Source organism: Hydra vulgaris, chromosome 08 (assembly GCF_038396675.1).
Source record: "Hydra vulgaris chromosome 08, alternate assembly HydraT2T_AEP".
In the NCBI taxonomy this organism is placed as follows: Eukaryota; Metazoa; Cnidaria; class Hydrozoa; order Anthoathecata; family Hydridae; genus Hydra; species Hydra vulgaris.
The window spans coordinates 31,131,086-31,149,285 of record NC_088927.1 but is presented as its reverse complement, the minus strand read 5'-3'; the positions used below and the strand labels follow the sequence as shown (position 1 = coordinate 31,149,285).

The following is an 18,200-nucleotide window of genomic DNA, read 5'->3' as shown; positions in this document are numbered from 1 at the left end:
CATCTTTTTCCTATTTCTTCATACAAAAGATTATTAAAATGTTTAGAGGCTCGACACGTTAAAACTCCTCTCTGAGTTGCAAACTAAATGAGATCTTCTTGATATGGCAATGTTTTCTCATCAAGCCATGTTAATGTTTTGTTTACTCTGGCTTTTATATTTGAATCCAGGAAGCCAAAAGCAGCATTAGGAGCGCGACGTAAAAAAAAATCAAGCATGCCCAAGATCCTTTCAGCATCCGTTGTATGTGGTGGAGCAGATAGTGTGGTTTTTATCATTTCTTTAGATGGATTTGAGAGATTACCAGTCAAATACCTGGCCATTTGTCTTTTAATAACTGTCTGTGTGGAGCTTATCAAAGCTGATAAAATCTTTACCAAAATTTTTTTATTTTTAATGGCACAAAGTGATTGGTGTACCTTATCTTCTTTAATATTCAATATTTGACTAAATACATCCACATCTGTATAAAGAATGATTCTGGATTACTTTCGAAGCTGGATAATTTCTTTATTGCTTTCTGGAAAATGTCCCCCTAACAAAAAAAGATTAAACTTTTATACATTGAATTTAAATTCCTTTATTACTTTATTAAAAAACATTAAAAACTTACCAACTCAAGATTACTTTTTCCTGTTGCATTTTTATAAACCAGACGCATCCATGGCCCAGTTATTATTTTTCCTATCAGGCCCAATATTTGCAAGGGTCATATCGTTACTTATGTCTTGAAGTAAGAGTTTGTAAATTTTATTTTTAGTGTTGCTGAAATAACGGGAAAAAAAAATTCAAGTATAATACAATGTTGTAATGGAATTCTATTTAACTTTATATTAATCTAAAAAAATATGCACCTTTCAAGTTTTTATAAGTTTTTCATGTGTAACAACAATCCCTGCCATATGGAACAAGACATGAAATTTGTTACCAACATATCGAAGGAATAGCCCTGGAGCAACATTGTTTTTTTTAAGATTTTTTAAGCAGGATCTCCTTTGAAACAATACCTGATTTTCAGAGAGAAAAAAATTACAATTTCATATTTTCAAAGCAATTTGTGAAACAATAAAGAGAAAAAAAAAGTTTTTGAAATTATTATTGAATACTTCATAATGTTATACATATAAAAAATAGCCATTACCTTAGCTTCAAAATATTTTTGAGGACTGTTACGGCAATCCCATCAGTTCCTTTAGCTGGTTTTACCTTTATCTCGTTATCTATTGTTCTAAGAGCTGATAATACCTCTAAAGCGATAGATTCCAGTAGATGAATAATGCAGTATAGATGTATTAATTCGATATCCATCTCCTCCTGAAGCAGGTTTCTCACACAACTATTAACAGGTGCTCTGTCTTATAGACAACTTTTGATTTTTTAGTGAATATGTCTAAAACTTCTATTGCTGGCATTTTTTTGAGCTGTGCAAATGTATTAGCAAGTTCTTTTAATACACTAACTATATGAGTAGCACAGTAAAATCCTGTACCCCCATCAAGTTTAGCGGTTGATAAAGAATAAGATCTCTGTGGAGGATAGGTACTGATATGAAACGCGTTGACATGTTTGTCTAAAATGGTGGTCGCGTCGAACACCAATGTTGAAAATTCACAATAAAAAAGTGCCTCACCAGCTTGAACCTATGCTAAAACACCTGGCTCAAATGCCATTCTATTTACTGTGGATGAGTGGGGTGTGTCCTGTAGTTCTGCGTTGTGTAATGTTTCAGAAATTTTTTCCAACAAAAATGATACACTTTCCACTGGCACATTGTTAACAATTGCAGCATAAACACATTTTCTTATGGGTAGGTCATATGTTTTTAGATTTTCTCCTTTTTTTTCTAAAATAATACTAGTTAAATAATGATTTTGTTATACAAGTTGTTTGTTTTCAAGTGTTTTTTTTATCTGTTCCTGTATTTCTTTGGTAGCAATTTGGTGTTTCCTTTCTATCTTTTTAACTCTTTGTTGCATCTTTGTTCTACTTATTTTAAGAATTCTTAACTCATTTATACATTCTGGAGTATGGAACTTATTCTTCCTAATTCTGTTTTTTCTTTTTTCGTTTGAATACTGTAATTTGCACAAATTTATTGAAAAACACTGTCTTTTAAGTCTTTTGCTTGCAAGTTTGTTTTGTGTCATTGAACTTCTTTAAAAAAGAACTGTCCGTTGCAGTTTTCTGTTCTTTCCTTGTAAATTACGTAGTGCATTTTTTTTATTTTGCATAAATTGCATTTTATTCTCTGTGTTGCACCTGAGGCAATTGTTAAAGTAGGAAAGGTAATATTACAAGAGGCAGGAGACATTTTGCTAGAACAAGATAAAAATTTATGTTCAAGTGATTGAGCTATAATTGTTGGTATGTCTATTGAAATTTCCCTTGATTGACAAGCTACACTAGGCTCTGTATTTAAATCACCAGTGATTAGGTGAATATTTACATTGGATTTATTTATTTTTCTTTCATATTTAAATGGCTGTTGCAAAATATTAACAATAGCAGTCCATGACTGGGTAGGGTTTCTTTTTAAGATTTTTATCGTTTTATGCAAGTGTCTTATATTGTTAGTGAATATCTTTAAATCAGATGCATCTTTAGGTTCAATGTTCAGTTTTTAGTTTCAGACAATTTTTTGATAATTTAAATTTAATTTTAGAAAAAATGTTGTAAATGTTACCATTTAACACAGGCTTGGATTGCCATTTATATGAGTTAATTAAAAGGCAAATATCTTCTGCAGTCTTGTTGTCCATCTAAAAAAAAGAAAAAAATTAGCAATAAAAAGAGACAGAGAATTGAAAGACAAAATCGCACTATCGAAAATAAGTCGTTTTGTCGGGAGCAACTGTATGCAACATTTTTAAACATGAAGGAGATTTTTACATATTGATTGTTTTATATCAAATGAAAGATCTATAAATAATTTATTTGAGCATGTTAATTTCATTTATGAGCATTTGTATTAGTATAATTAATTTTTCATATGAAAAATACCTATTTTTGCAAGATTCGTTAACAGTGAAAATCTCGAAAATATAAAAAAAAATTAGCACTATAATCAAGTTTAACCTTTACTTTAAAGGAAATGATATAACCAAATTTAACAGTTCATTTTTTTGCTAGCTTTTTAAAACTCTTTCCCTCATGTATATATATATATATATATATATATATATATATATATATATATATATATATATATATATATAAATATATATATATATATATATATATATACATGTATATATATATATATATATATATATATATATATATATATATATATATATATATATATATATATATATAAATATATATATATATATATATACATGTATATATATATATATATATATATATATATATATATATATATATATATATATATATATATATATATATATATATATATATATATATATATATATATATATACTGCTAGAAACAATTGTAAAAAGGTTTTGTCTAACGCCAAAACCAGCTATTCTCAAGTCATGAAATCTTGTATCTCCTCTCAAAAATTTATCTCGTGACTTCTAGAGAATCTTTAATAATATCAATAATAAGGGCAAATCTATAATTCCACCTCTCTTGTATGGTTCAGACTTTGTCACCTCACCTAAAGACAAAGCCGAATTGTTTGCTAAAAACTTTTCATCAATATCATCTCTTGATTCCACTAGTTGCGTTCTACCTGATATTACCAACAAACAGGTTGATCCATTGATTGACATTCATATCACTCCAGCATCTGTATCTAAAGTGATTTCCTGCCTAGACTCTTCTACAGCTTGTGGCCCGGACAACATACCTGTTGTTGTCTTGCAGAAGTGTTCTCCGCAGCTGTTGTCTATACACTCAAAACTATTCAACAAGTGCTTATCAGAATCTTGTTTTCCAGCCTCATAGAAAGCGGCATCTGTTATCCCTATCTTCAAAAATTCTGGAGAGCAATCTGATTCGTCTAACTACCGTCCCATAAGTCTTCTTCCTGTCTTAAGCAAGATTTTTGAATCTTTAATTAACAAACACTAAATTTCTCATCTTGAATCTAATAACTTACTTTCTGACCATCAATATGGATTTCAGTTTTCTCGTTCTACAGCTGATTTGCTAACAGTAATAACTGACAGGTTTTATCGTGCATTAGATAAAGGTGGAGAGGTTAAGTCCATTGCTCTTGACTTTCTAAACATTTTGATAAAGTTTGGCATGTTGGTCTTCTCCATAAGCTTTCTTATTATGGTGTATCCGGCAACATCTTTAAGATCATTGAAACCTTCCTTTCTAATCGTAGCATAAAAGTTGTCCTCGATGGACAACATTCTTCTTCTTATTCTGTAACTTCAGGGGTTCCTCAAGGTTCTATCCTTGGCTCTATACTCTTTTTAATTTACATTAACAATCTTCCAGATATTCTCACATCTAAGGTGGCATTGTTTGCTGATGATACTACCATTTATTCTTGTCGTGATAAGAAACCAACACCCTCTGATTGCCTGGAGTGGGCATTTGAGCTTGAAAAGGATCTCACTTCTGCTACAGCATGGGGCTCACAGTGGCTGGTGAACTTTAATTCAGATAAAACTCAATTTTTTCAGCCAATTGTTATTGCAATAATTTAGATCTTCCTATATTTATGAACGGTGATGTACTCGATGAGTCACCTACTCTTCATCTTCTAGGATTAACCCTTACTTCCAATCTTTCTTGGAAACCATATATCAAATCAGTTGCAAAATTAGCATCTGCAAAGGTTGCATCTTTTTATCGAGCTCGTCACTTTCTTACTTCGGATTCTATTCTCTATCTTTATAAATCTCAAATCCCGCCTTGCATGGAATACTGTTGCTATATCTGGGGCAATTCTTCTAATGATGCCCTTTCTCTTTTAGACAAGGTGCAAAAACGCATTGTAAACATAGTTGGACCTGCTCTTGCAGCCAACCTCCAACCATTATCACATCGTTGTAATGTTGCTTCTCTTTTTCTTTTCTACAAATACTATTATGGGCACTGCTCTAAAGAGCTAGCGTCTCTTGTGCCATCTACTATAATTCATTATCGTGTTACACGTCATTCAATTAAGTATCATCCTTTTTCTGTGACTGTTCCTAAGTGCTCCAAAAACGCTTATTCGTCTAGTTTTTTTCCTCGAACATCAGTTATTTGGAACTCGCTTCCTTCATCTTGCTTTCCTGATTCATATAATTTGCAATCTTTTAAGTCGTCCGTCAATCGTTATCTTGCTGAATAAACTTGATCTTTTCTCTTTCAGTAACTTCCAACTTTAATTAGTGGCTGCTTGCAGCCTTGTTGGAAGCGAAGATGTTTAAAAATATATATATATATATATAAATATATACATATATATATATATATATATATATATATATATATATATATGAATATATATATATATATATATATAAATATATATATATATATGTATAAATATATATATATATATATATATATATATATATATTTATATATATATATATATATTTATATATATATATATATATATATTTATATATATATATATTTATTTATGTTTACTTTATTTTTTTTATTTTTTCCTAAGTTCATTTTCATTTTTGTATTAGGTTGTTATATTTTATTTTTAGACTGTACTAATAAAATAGATTGTGCTTTTAAATGTGGTGTATTTAAAATGGTATATTTGGGTTTGTGTCAATGAATCAAAAATTAATTCAGTCGGGCAACCAAAAGGCATTTTTTTCAAAATTTTAGTCGCCCTTTGAGAAAAAAGTACATGAAGACCATGAAGGTACACCCCTGTATACTATCTTGTTATTAAAATTTTAAACATCTTTATTTATTTTGTTATCCTGTCAACCCTTCTAATTTATTGTCTTACTTCACTGAAGCTAGCTCGTCCTCTAATGTAAATTTTTGGATTTTTTATTTCTTTAAATTAACTAATAATAAAAGAACAAAAAATATAAGGTTGAAAGTATGCAAACATCGTAAATAGGCATAAGTATACAAAAATGGTAAGCATAAAATATATATATACATATATATATATATATATATATATATATATATATATATATATATATATATATATATATATATATATATATGTATATATATATATATATATACATATATATATATATATATATATATATATATATATATATATATATATATATATATATATATATATATATATATATATATATATATATATATATACAGGGTACGGAGAAAATTCTGTCCCACTTCTTAAAAATCATTGAACACACGTATTTCTCAGAGAAATTGTTTTTAAAACAAAATTTCATATGTTTTTACTTTATCTTACTGGTTTTAATTGCTATTTACAAAATTTCTTACAATTTAAACTTTATCTTACAATTTTAATTGCTATTTACTATGTATTTCAAAAATAAAATTTTCTATTTTTAGGGAAATGGACGCAAGAAAGAGATGGATCACAATCATTGAATTTTTGAAAGCTGGAAAAACCAGCCCGCAAATTGTTTCTATGATGGGTTATCTGAAGAGAATGTTTAACAGGGTCATAAAATGATACAAAGAGTTAAGAAAAGAGGTAACCCGCCCGCCAACTGCAGTCACTCCGGTCAACATCAGCAAGGTCCGTTGCAAGATCCGCCAAAACCCTTTGTGCTCGATAAGAAAGATGCTCGGAGACTTGGAAATTGATGAAAGAAGTGTGCGAACAATTATCCAAAAAAAGCTTGGGTTGCGTAGATATTGAATCAATCGGGCCCACTTCTTGAGTGATCAAGCAAAAGTAAACAGAAATTTACGTGCCAAGAAGGTGAGAAGATTTTTACGATTCAACCTATCCATAACTCCCAAAATCTTCGTCGACTTCTCAAACGTGGTTTGAAGATCACTTTCGCGGCTAAATTAATGGTCAAAAGGCATTTCCTGAAGTCAGTGATGGTATGGGCAGGCGTATGTGCTACTAGAAAGACCCCGCTCATTATCATTGACCAAAATGTGAAAATTAATGCCCAAGTTTATCAACAAAGGATTCTGAGAGATGTGGTGGAGCAGTGGGCTCAAATCACTATGGTCATGCTGGATTTAAGTTACAACAGGACTAAGCCCGGCCCATGGAGCTGCGTCAACAATCGCTCTCTGCAATCAACTCTTTGCGGGATTCTGGGGCAAGGATGTTTGCCCAAGTAATTCACCAGATTTGAACCCCCTCGACTTCTCAATCTGGTCGATCTTGGAATAGAAGATCTAATGCAAAAGATACACAATAGTGGATGTCTTGAAGTCGATCCTGAAGAAAGCTTGGGATGAAATTACCGTCCAAGAGCTTGAGATCATTATCGAGAGCCTCCAAAAGCGTTTGAAGAAGTGCATCGACGCTGATGGTAAAAACTTTGAACATTTATTATAATTTTTGGTTCTTTGAACTTAAATAAAAATGTTGTTACATTTTAATCTTTCTTGCAAAAGATTTTTCTATAAATTGGTTACAAGTTGAACAAAGCATGCTAACACATATATTGTATGTGTGTGCATATATGTGCAACATCAGATGTTGATATTAATTGAGTAACCCAGTGTTCACATAATAAAAACATTGAATATTAAACATTAAATATTAAATTTGACATAATTATGAAACGATAAAAGTAATAGTAACAAAATATTATTTCTTATATTAGGACATATGCCCTAATATAATAAAATATCTTTTGCTATTATTACTTATATTGTTACTTAATTTTGTTAAATTTATTATTTAATGTTAAATGCTTTAGGAATTTGTCGATATAAAAGTATGCCTTTACTGTTGAGACTATGGACATAGTCTTAACAGTAAAGGCATACTTTTATATCGAAAAAATCCTGAAGCATCTATCAAAAAAATAATCGTAATAGAGAACATCTTTTTCTGAAGTTAAAAAAAAAAATTAAATTCATACAGTGAGATTTTTAGAAAAGTAAATTAGAATAAATAAACAAATCTGTGTTTTGCACTAAAATTGAGTAAACTATAAATGAAGTTTAAGGTCACTAAGACCATTTTAATCCTATTTTAATAATGTTATTATGAAATTAGATTTATTATTGTACTGATATACAAAAATAAGGATACAACATTAAATTTAAAAGAAAATATTAACAAATTAACGGTTGTTATATAAAATACACTATGTAGTTAAGATCCGCAGCCATTTTAATAGTTCAAAGTTTTTCGAAATATTTAACGCATGCGTGTATAAACAGCGCTTGTAAACGACCGTGCCTTACTTTAGGGGTGAAGGGGTGGGATCCAGACCACATACAGACCACTGATCACTATTAATAAAATAGAATTTAAAGAAATAACCGTTTCAATTTGAAATTTTAGGTATTTAGATAATTTATATATTAAGTATCTAAATATCTAGATTAATTTACAGATCTTCATTTGAACCATAGTGGAGGTCTCTAAAAAGTTACTGCGTCCTTTATTTGTGCCTCTATCTACTATAAAGACCAGATCAAGTAGAGGGCAACCAACCATATCTTTTATTTTTTTTTAAGAAAAGACTTGTCATTAGTTGCACCCTTTATATAGGCTATTTAGCAGATTAGAGGGGCACTGGTTTTTGGTAACAAATTCAATTGTTGATTATTGAAAATTTGGGTTATTTAAAAATGCTGGAATTTTGGTGTGAATTTGAAAAGTTTATAATGTTTTCATTTTCAGATAGGTGGGTCTATTGGTCTTATATGCTGTTAATCTTAGATCAAAACAAAGTCTTAGAAAAATTTACAACTATGTCGAAATGGCTGAAAATTGGACTTTTTAGGCGAGTGGATATTTTGCTTTTATAAATTTGAGTTCTAAACTGCAACAAACTGCCTACATTTTGCCCATTTATCGAAGACTGTAGTAGCTAGTCTGAAAACTTATCTGTAAAGACTTGTGAAGGAATAGAAAAATGCTACAGTTAGTTTCATTTTGCCATATTTTATCAATTTTCGGATTTTTTTCAAAGTTTAGGAGGTAATAATTTTTTTTTAATTTACTACAAGTTAATAAAAACCACTTTTTTAAAGAGAGAACTATCCGTAAAATAGTTCTAGAAAAAACGAGACACTTGTTGAAAGTTAGAAAAAAGTTTTGCAACACTAAATAAGTCTGTTTTGACCATTTGTAAATCAAGTGGGGTCACTGTGTCATGTTTCTAAGGCTATAATTTCTAAACCGTGGTACTTGGAAGTCTGAAATTTGAAATTTAACCTATCTGCATGATGCACATAAGAATATCAGGAAAATCAGAGATGGTGACTTACAAAGTTTTCTTCCAATTTTTTGAAAAATAATGATTTGACCCCGTTACAAATAATAACTTATCTTTTGTAAAATATACAAATGGCGGGGGCAAGTAGAAGACAAAAAGAGTCTTGTCGCCAAGCCCCCTAATAATTCGTACATAATAAAGTCATTTTAAACTCATTAATATTGATGATCATGTGTTATTCTAAAGTTTAAGTTTAATATGTTTATTTAGTTGACAATTATAGTTTTGCACTTTTTGGAAATATAACCGAAAAATTAACACATAATAGCTGAAATTCTCCAAACTCTCCTGTTTTAGTATGTTATTTTAGAAAAAGAGAAAAAAAGCGGAACTTATGCATATTTTACCATTGTTGATGGTCTTAATTATTTCTTGAATACAAAAAATCATTATTAATATACTGCGTTATTTATTTATTTATTTATTTTTTTTTTTTTTTTTTGGTTTACATTTGTTAATCGTTGTACAGCTTAAAATAAAAAATAGTAAAAATAATAATATAAACTTACAATGATAAAAAATAACAAATATAAACAAGGTATCTGAAAGAAGATCACAAGGATCTTGTCATCAGAACCTCAAATAAGCATTTAACAAAGATAAGATAAAAAAAAGTTAATAAACTTTTACAAAACTACAAGGTAAATAATCTGATCTGAAGAAAGATCAAGATAATCTTGTCATCAGAATTGTATACAAGATTAAACCAATGTGGAAGTTAAAAAGTAAAAAGTATATGAACAATAAATAAAATTAGTAGGAATAAAATTCTATAAACGTAAACATGTATATAAACAATAAAAAAGTAGACCAAAAAATATTTTTAACTTTTACTACTAATAATAACTCAAAATACTATCTAATGAAAGAATGAGATTTTTCAGTTTTTTTTTAAAAAGGCAAAAAGTAATAGGTACTTCAAAATTAAAATTCGGCAAAACAAGTTTATTCCAAAGGTGTGGCGCTCGATAGTTAATACAAAATTGGTTAAAGTTTGTTTGACAAAAAGGTTCATTTAAAAAGTTATTATTTCTCAAAGTATATTTACTGATTGGTTTAAGAGAAAAAGATCTTTGAAAACGGCTACGGATAAGTTATTTATCCACATATATACAAAACATAAAGTATTAAATACATTTAACTCGTATATATTAAAAGTTCTAATTTCCATAAAATAATGCTTCGAATGAGAGAAGCGATTTGCAAAATTGATTATACGGATTGCGCGTTTCTGACGGAGATAAAGACGTTGCAACTTACTTTTTTCAGTACTTCCCCAAGCAATATTGGCATAATTTAAATAACTATGTATAAATGAGTAATAAAGTTGTATTAAGACTTTCTTATTGAGATAGATTCGTAATTTATATAGGATCCCCATGTTTTTAGAAATTTTTGTGCTTATATAATCGATATGGTGATTCCAAGTAATATTTTCATCAAGATAAACACCTAAAAATTTTGTAATAGAATCTATTTTGATTTCCTTTTGATCGATAAAAATTTGAGGTAAATTTGTAGGGTGAAATCGTTTTTTTGTAATCGAATGAAATAAAACCCATTTTGTTTTATTAATATTTAAGGTTAACTTATAACACTTAAACCAATTAGATATATGTCTGAGTTCTTCGTTCATTGTTTTAAAAAGTTCAGCGATATCATAGTTAGAAAGGAATAGGTTTGTATCATCTGCATACATAATGCTCATTAGTTTTGAAGCTTTATTTAAGTCATTTATATAAATTAAAAAAAGGAGAGGTCCAAGAATTGAACCTTGTGGAACTCCACAAGTATTAAGAAAAGTGGATTGATAATCATTGTTAAATAATACAAACTGTTTTCGATTAGATAGATAACTTTTAAACCATTTTAAAATTTTATTTTTTATTCCGTAGTACTTGAGTTTATGAATCAAAATATGGTGATCGACCGTATCAAAAGCTTTTGATAGGTAAATAAAAATTCCTAGTGTATATTGTTATTTTTCAAATGATTTTGAGATTTCACGTACAAATTGGATAATAGCATGTTCAGTTGAGTTATCTTTCTTGAAACCAAATTGATTAATGTAAAGTAGATTATTATCATGAAAGTATTTGTATAATCTGTTGAACATAATTTTTTCTAGGATTTTCGAAAATGTGGAGAGAACAGAGATGGGGCGATAATTACTGATTTCAGATTTGTCCCCTTCTTTAAAAATAGGAATAATTTTGGCAATTTTTAATTGTTCTGGGAATACTCCTTGATGGATAGAAGCCTTAAAGATTTTAAATAGAACATCTTTAATTTGTTCAAAGCAATCTATAATCACGTTTCCATTAATTTGATCTGCTCCAATTGCCTTATTTTTTTTAACAGATTTGAAGGCTCTTTCGAACTCATCAAAACTTAATTCGGAAGATAACTCATCTGAACAAATGCAATTATCCAGGGATTCTAAATAATCAGTAAACAAAGATTTGGTTTTAATAATTTTTTCAGACAGTGTTGGTCCTATATGAGTGAAGTATTTGTTAAATTCTTGAGCTATAGTTTTTGGTTCATGTAAACTTTTGTTATCGACTCTAACCATTTGTGGCAGGAAACCGGAGCATGATTTTTTTTTTCCAATTATTTCCTTCATTATTTGCCACGTGCGCTTTGTGTCGTTTTTAAATGTATTGAATAATTGGGAGTAATAATTTTTCTTCAAGTTTTTGCGAATTTTTTCAAATGGGTTTTTGTAGTTCTTATAAATTTTTTCACTTGAAGCTGTTTTTGTTTTTAAAAAATTTATATATAATTTTTGTTTTATTCTGGATGAATTTTTAAAACCTTTAGTAATCCAGGGTGTATTGATATTCTTTGTTGTTATTGCTTTTTCTATGATTGGGAAATTAACTTCATAAACAGAAAAAAAAGTTTTGAAAAAAGTTTCATAAATATTATTAGCGTTATCATCAAAATTTATATTTTTCCAATGCAGTAATGATAGTTGGTCTTTAATTAACTTAATATTAGTCTCATTATAAATGCGTTTTCTTATTACTTTTTTGGTATTGATGTTTCTTTCTGAGTTTGTTTTATTAGGTTTCAGAAATAGAGGAAAATGATCTGATATATCAGTTTTTATGATACCTAATTGTATATTATTATTGAGAATATCAGTAGTTATAATATTATCTATAAGAGTCGCTGTATTTATTGTTACTCTTGTGGGTCGATTTATTAAAGTAACTGACCCTGTTTCAAAAATTGCGTCATAAAAATTCTTAATTTTATGGTCGTCATTACAGAGAAAACAGTTCATATTTAAGTCTCCGACTATATAGTTTTCTTTTTTATCATTATTTCCTTTTTTTATGATTTGTTGTAAGAACATGCTCAGGTTTTCGCTCACGCCGTCAGGTGGCCGATAAGAACAGCTTAGTAAAATGTTTTTAGTTTGATTATTTGTAATTTCAATAGTTAAAACTTCTTTATCGCTGTCAGAAACGCTCAAATCGTTTCTAAAACAATACTCAAAATTTTCGTGAACATAAATTAATACTCCACCGCCGCGCTTATTCGTTTTTCTCTCCATAGAAATTATATTAAAGTGAGGAATATCAAAATTACTATTTATTTCATCTACTGTGATCCAAGTTTCAGTTAAACAAATAATATTAAAAATGTGTTTAGCTTCTTCTAATAGATCTAAAAGTTTTTCATAATTGCATTTCAAACATCTTATATTGAGGTGGAGAATTACAATTTGCTTATTACTTTTTTCGCGAGCATTCTTAAAAAGAAACCCTTCTAGTTGGTTCGGAAAATGATGAGAACAATCGGATAAAATACTGCGATAAAAATTATTTTCAGGGTCTAGGTTTTCTTATAAATTAAAAAAAAGGGATTCATAGTTATTAGTCATAGCCATGATAATACATGGAAAGAAAAAAAACAAAAAAAAACGGATTTCTTTTTAGAAGTGCTAGTTATTTGTTAAGATAAACAATTTTGTCATATCTTACCGATACATTTTCACCATTTGAGCGCCTTTGTTTAACATCCGCAAATAACTTTTTCCGAATGACAACGGTCTCACGAGAAAAGTCTTCGTTAATGAAGCAATTTGTGCCTTTAAGTCGATGAGATTCTTTCAAGATTCTTATTTTGTCTTTATATTTCTGCAGGTTAAGAACTATTGTCCTCGGTCGTCCATCTTTCTTTAATCCAGTGCGGTGGGCACGCTCAATTTCGATATTTTTCAGTCCAAGATTTTGCCAGAAAAATGCGTGAACTTTTTCTTCAGAGTCCCCCAATGATTCTTGTCCATTTTCATCAGTTCCATCGATTCGTAGGTTATTTCTTCTTGATCTATCTTCCAGGTTTCGTTGCTTTTTCTTCATATATTTTTCAATATTAGTATGTTCGAATTTTTTATCAAGTTGTTTATTGTTGTTACGTATTTTTTTGTCAACTAGTTCTTCGTTGTAGTTTAGACTAACCTTAATATCTTCCAATTCCTTTGAGAGTTCTTTAATTTTGTTTACATTCACGTTGATATTTATCTCAGCTTTGTCTAATCTGTCGTTAATGATTTTTATATTAGCGCCTATAATATCGATAACAGTTTTCTCTTGCTTACGAAACATTTCTTAAGTTTCTTTTTTGAATTCTTTAAACATTTCTTTTAACATTGTTTTTATTTCTTTAAGTGTTACTGCCATAGTATATATGTGTGATAAAAATAGAAATAAGTTTTTCTTAAGATTAAACTTGAATATTTTTCCAAATGTAAATGTTTTTTTTTTTTTTATTTTTTTTTTTTTAAATTCTCGTAGTAAAATTGCGTCCGCTCTTGTTGAATGCTTGCGTTGAAAAAAAAAAAAAAAAAAAAATTTATTACTGTTAATGTTGATGGACTACCTCTTTTTAAATCTCCTAATCTTCAACTCTGGCTAATTTTTGGTTAATAGGATACTATCATTTTATAATTGCACTTTTCTGTGGAGATAGTAAACCAAACTGCTTAAATGATTTTCTCAACAATCAAAGAATTTTTATTTTTATCTAATGAAGGTTTATACTATAATAATAAAAAAATTAATGTTAAACTTAAAGCATTCATATGTGATGCACCTTCTTGTTGTTTTCTTATGCCAAGTTAAAGGATTATATGAGGAACATAGAGTGGTTTTTATTCATGAAAACATTTCAACTTCTTGATTAACTGAGGAGTTTAACACCTTTTTATACACTAAACATCAGAAATCCCTTACTCCTTTAGCTCAATTTCAAATATCTTGTGTTTCTGATTTTATTTTAGATTATATGCGCATGGTTTGTCTTGGAGTAGTAAGACGCATAATTACCTTTTTAAAGTCAGGTTCTAAACATTGTAGACTTTCAAATGACCAAGTAAAAAAAATATCGGATAACCTATTAAGCTTACGTGGTATGCAGGCTTGGTCAGGAAAAGGAGCCGTAAATCTTTTAAACTATTATTATTTGTTTACAAAAATAAATGTTTTAAATATATATTTTTTATAAGTCGTCAAAATTTGGAAGTTTATTATATATTATAGATCTCATTAGTATATTTTTATTTTCTATTTAAAAAGTATGTATTTTTTATGTAAATGTTTTTATGTAAAAAGACTCAATAATAATTGCGTGTAAAGACTCAATAATAATTGCGTGACTCAATAATAATTGCATCAATGAAATTATTAATCATCAAAATTAATAAAACTAATTATAAAATAAACATACAAAAAGTTTCTGGTTATTAAACATTTCCAGTTGACTTCTATCTAGTTAATTTAATTTCTACAGTAACTCAATGATTTAATTATTTCATTTGAAGACGACAGGGAAAAAAGGGCTCATGTCAAAGGGACATAACTCAAATAATTTTCCAATTATTTGAGTTATGTCCCCTACAATATAAACATAAGCCTGAAGGTTAGCAAAATAGTAAAATTTAACCCAAAGAAGGCCTATGTAATGCTATATAGACCTATGAAATGCTTATGTTAGAGGGGCCTAAAGCCCCCTCTAACTCTCTAAGGGGCTATGACCCCCTCTAACTCTCTAAGGGGGCTATTGCCCCTTTTAACCTCTAACTCTCTAAGAGGGTTATAACCCCACTAACTCCCAACTCTCCTTAATTAAGCACTGGAAATAAGACACGAGTATATAAATAAAAGTTATATTATACTCTTTAATAAATAAAAGAACATTTGTTTTCTTATTAAGCAATCGTAAGATGTTACTTTATATAAAAAATGTCGCTTAATTTTATAAAAAAGTTATAAAAAAGTGACGTTTCGAAAATATTTGTCCTAAACCTAATTTATTTTGCTTTAAGCTGCTGGGGATTGGTTGCAAGGTCTTCGCAAATGGCAAATGCGTTTTTATAGCGGCAAACGAAAAAATTAAAGATAAATATAGAGAATATTGAAAAAAATAAACTATATATAAAAATATTAGTTATTTATTTTATAAGCACAAATAACTTATCAAGGATCATATAAATTAACTTGAAGCAAACACACACACCAAAAAGCATTCAAAAAGGAAAAGAATATATATAGGGGAGATGGGGGCGCATTGATCGCCGGGGCAGTATGATCTTTTGGCTTTTACTCGTTCATTTTTGCCTAACTAGAAGTGAGGTTGCAATTTAATTAACCATTATGCTTCCCTAATTGATTATTCGTAATATTTTTTCATAAGGTTATCAGCGTCAAAAAAAAATAAAGAAAATATTGTTTTTCGTCATAAAAAGTGATTTTTTTAAATCGTACTATAATTCAAATATATTTTTATTTAGATGTCTGTATGGGTTAACAACAATTTTATATTAAATTTGTAAGTGTTAGGTGTATAATATAATATATAATTTTTATTTGGCTGCAATTTATACAGTAGATATTGCTATCAATATGTTACCTATACCTATTGGGGTACATTGATCTTTGACTATTGGGGCCCATTGATCGGAGGATCAAAGTGCCCCATGGAAGACGAAGTGCCCCATGTTTTTGTTTATAAGCAATACAGTTAAACGAATGGAATTGTATTTATAATTTAAAAAAAAACTATATATAAACAAACAATAGCTTTTAGCATTTCATTTTTTAAATCTACTTATGTTATAAGCTAGTAATAATAATACTATTATTTTATAATATCAAAAGAATAATATTTAACATAATAATTAAAAAATATTTAACATAATATTATTATGTTAAATATTAGCATTTATTAAAAACATATGTTTTTATTGATATATTTTTTTACAGATCTTAAAATGGTTAGAAATAGAATTAAAAAAACAAATAAAGTTGCTATACCAAGTGACACAATGAAAGTAGCTGTTAATAAAGTTTTAGAAGGAACACAACTGAATGTTGTAGCACGTCAGTTTAACATAGATAGAATGACTTTAAAAAGATATTGTCGTAAAAAGAGGCTTAATCCAAATGAAGCTTTCAAGCCTAACTACAACAATAGACAAGTTTTTACAGCAGAAGATGAAAAAAGTTTATCAAGTTATTTACTAATTGCATCAAAAATGAACTATGGCCTTTCAACTAGGTCAACGCGATAATTGGCATAGGAATTTGCTTTAAAAAACAATAAGATATGCCCATCATCATGGATCAAAAATAAAATTGCAGGCATTGATTGGTTGCAAGGTTTTATGAAAAGACAACCAGAGTTGTCTCTACGAACACCTGAAGCAACGAGCTTCGCTCGATCAACAGCTTTTAACAAACACACTGTAAGAGAGTTTTTTCAAAATCTTAAAACGGTAAGAAATCGATATAAATATAATCCTAACTGTATATATAATGTTGATGAAACTGGTTTAACAACCGTTCAAAAGCCGGTAAAGGTTTTAGCTGGTAGAGGAAGCAAACAAGTTGGAAGAATCACATCTGCAGAACGAGGAACATTGGTAACTGCATGTTGTGCCTCTAATGCTATTGGAAATTCCATTCCTCCATTATTTATTTTTCCTAGGGTAAAGTTTCAGGATTACATGATTAAGGAAGGACCTCCTGGATGTGTTGGGTTTTGCAAATCCTTCTGGTTGGATGAACTCAGAAATTTTCATAGAATGGATTAAACATTTTGTTAAATATTCAAACTGTTCTCAGGAATCTCCAGTTTTGTTACTTCTCGACAGTCATGAAAGTCATATTTCTGTTAAAGGCTTGGAGCTTACAATTCAACACGGAATTACAATGATAAGTTTTCCTCCCCATTGCAGCCATAAATTGCAGCCATTAGATAGAACTGTTTTTGGACCATTGAAAAGGTTTTACAATTCTGCATGTGATAATTGGATGGTTTCAAACCCAAGACCAATGACCATTTATGATATTGTTTCAATAGTTCGAGAACCGTATACAAAAGCTTTCTCACCATCTAATATACAGACAGGATTTAGAGTAGCTGGCATTGAGCCATTCAATTCTGAAATTTTCAAAGATGACGAATATTTACCATCATCAGTTACAGATAGAGCTGCTCCAGATACAGTTACTATCACTCCTGTCAACAACATGGAATCTGAAATGATACCAGCACATGTTAATCACATCTGAAATAACTATAGTAAATATTGAAACAAGTATTTTAAACAAAGTGTCAACAAGTGTTGCTTCTATAATCTCACCTGAGGTTTTAAAACCTTACCCAAAAGCATCTGCCAGAAAAAAAAAAGTTAAAAGTAGGCAGTTAAAAACAAGGATCTTGACTGATACTCCTGTCAGAAATTAAATTCGTTTGTCAAAAGAAAAGAAAATTTTGAAGCAAACCAAAAATCAACAAAAAGTCTCCACAAAAGATAAGAAAGAAACTAAGAATTACTTGCTTAGGAATAAAAAACAATGTAAACCA

The 18,200-nt window shown here is 29.0% G+C and overlaps 1 protein-coding gene across 1 annotated transcript; it reads left to right on the top strand.

The window, feature by feature from the left end:
- Positions 1-16,602: 16,602 nt before the first annotated feature.
- On the top strand, positions 16,603-17,905 carry LOC136083243 (uncharacterized). The gene is made up of 3 exons (XM_065802644.1): positions 16,603-16,843; positions 16,973-17,364; positions 17,456-17,905. Exons 1-3 carry the CDS (start codon positions 16,603-16,605, stop codon positions 17,903-17,905), a joined length of 1,083 nt encoding a protein of 360 aa, XP_065658716.1.
- Positions 17,906-18,200: the final 295 nt, after the last annotated feature.

Coding starts and splice junctions, on each gene's coding strand:
- LOC136083243 (XM_065802644.1), top strand. CDS start 16,603: ATGGTTAGAAATAGAATTAAAAAAACAAATAAAGTTGCTATACCAAGT. Junction 16,844..16,972: donor AGATGAAAAAAGTTTATCAA/GTTATTTACTAA, acceptor ATAAAATTGCAG/GCATTGATTGGTTGCAAGGT. Junction 17,365..17,455: donor AGGAAGGACCTCCTGGATGT/GTTGGGTTTTGC, acceptor AACTGTTCTCAG/GAATCTCCAGTTTTGTTACT.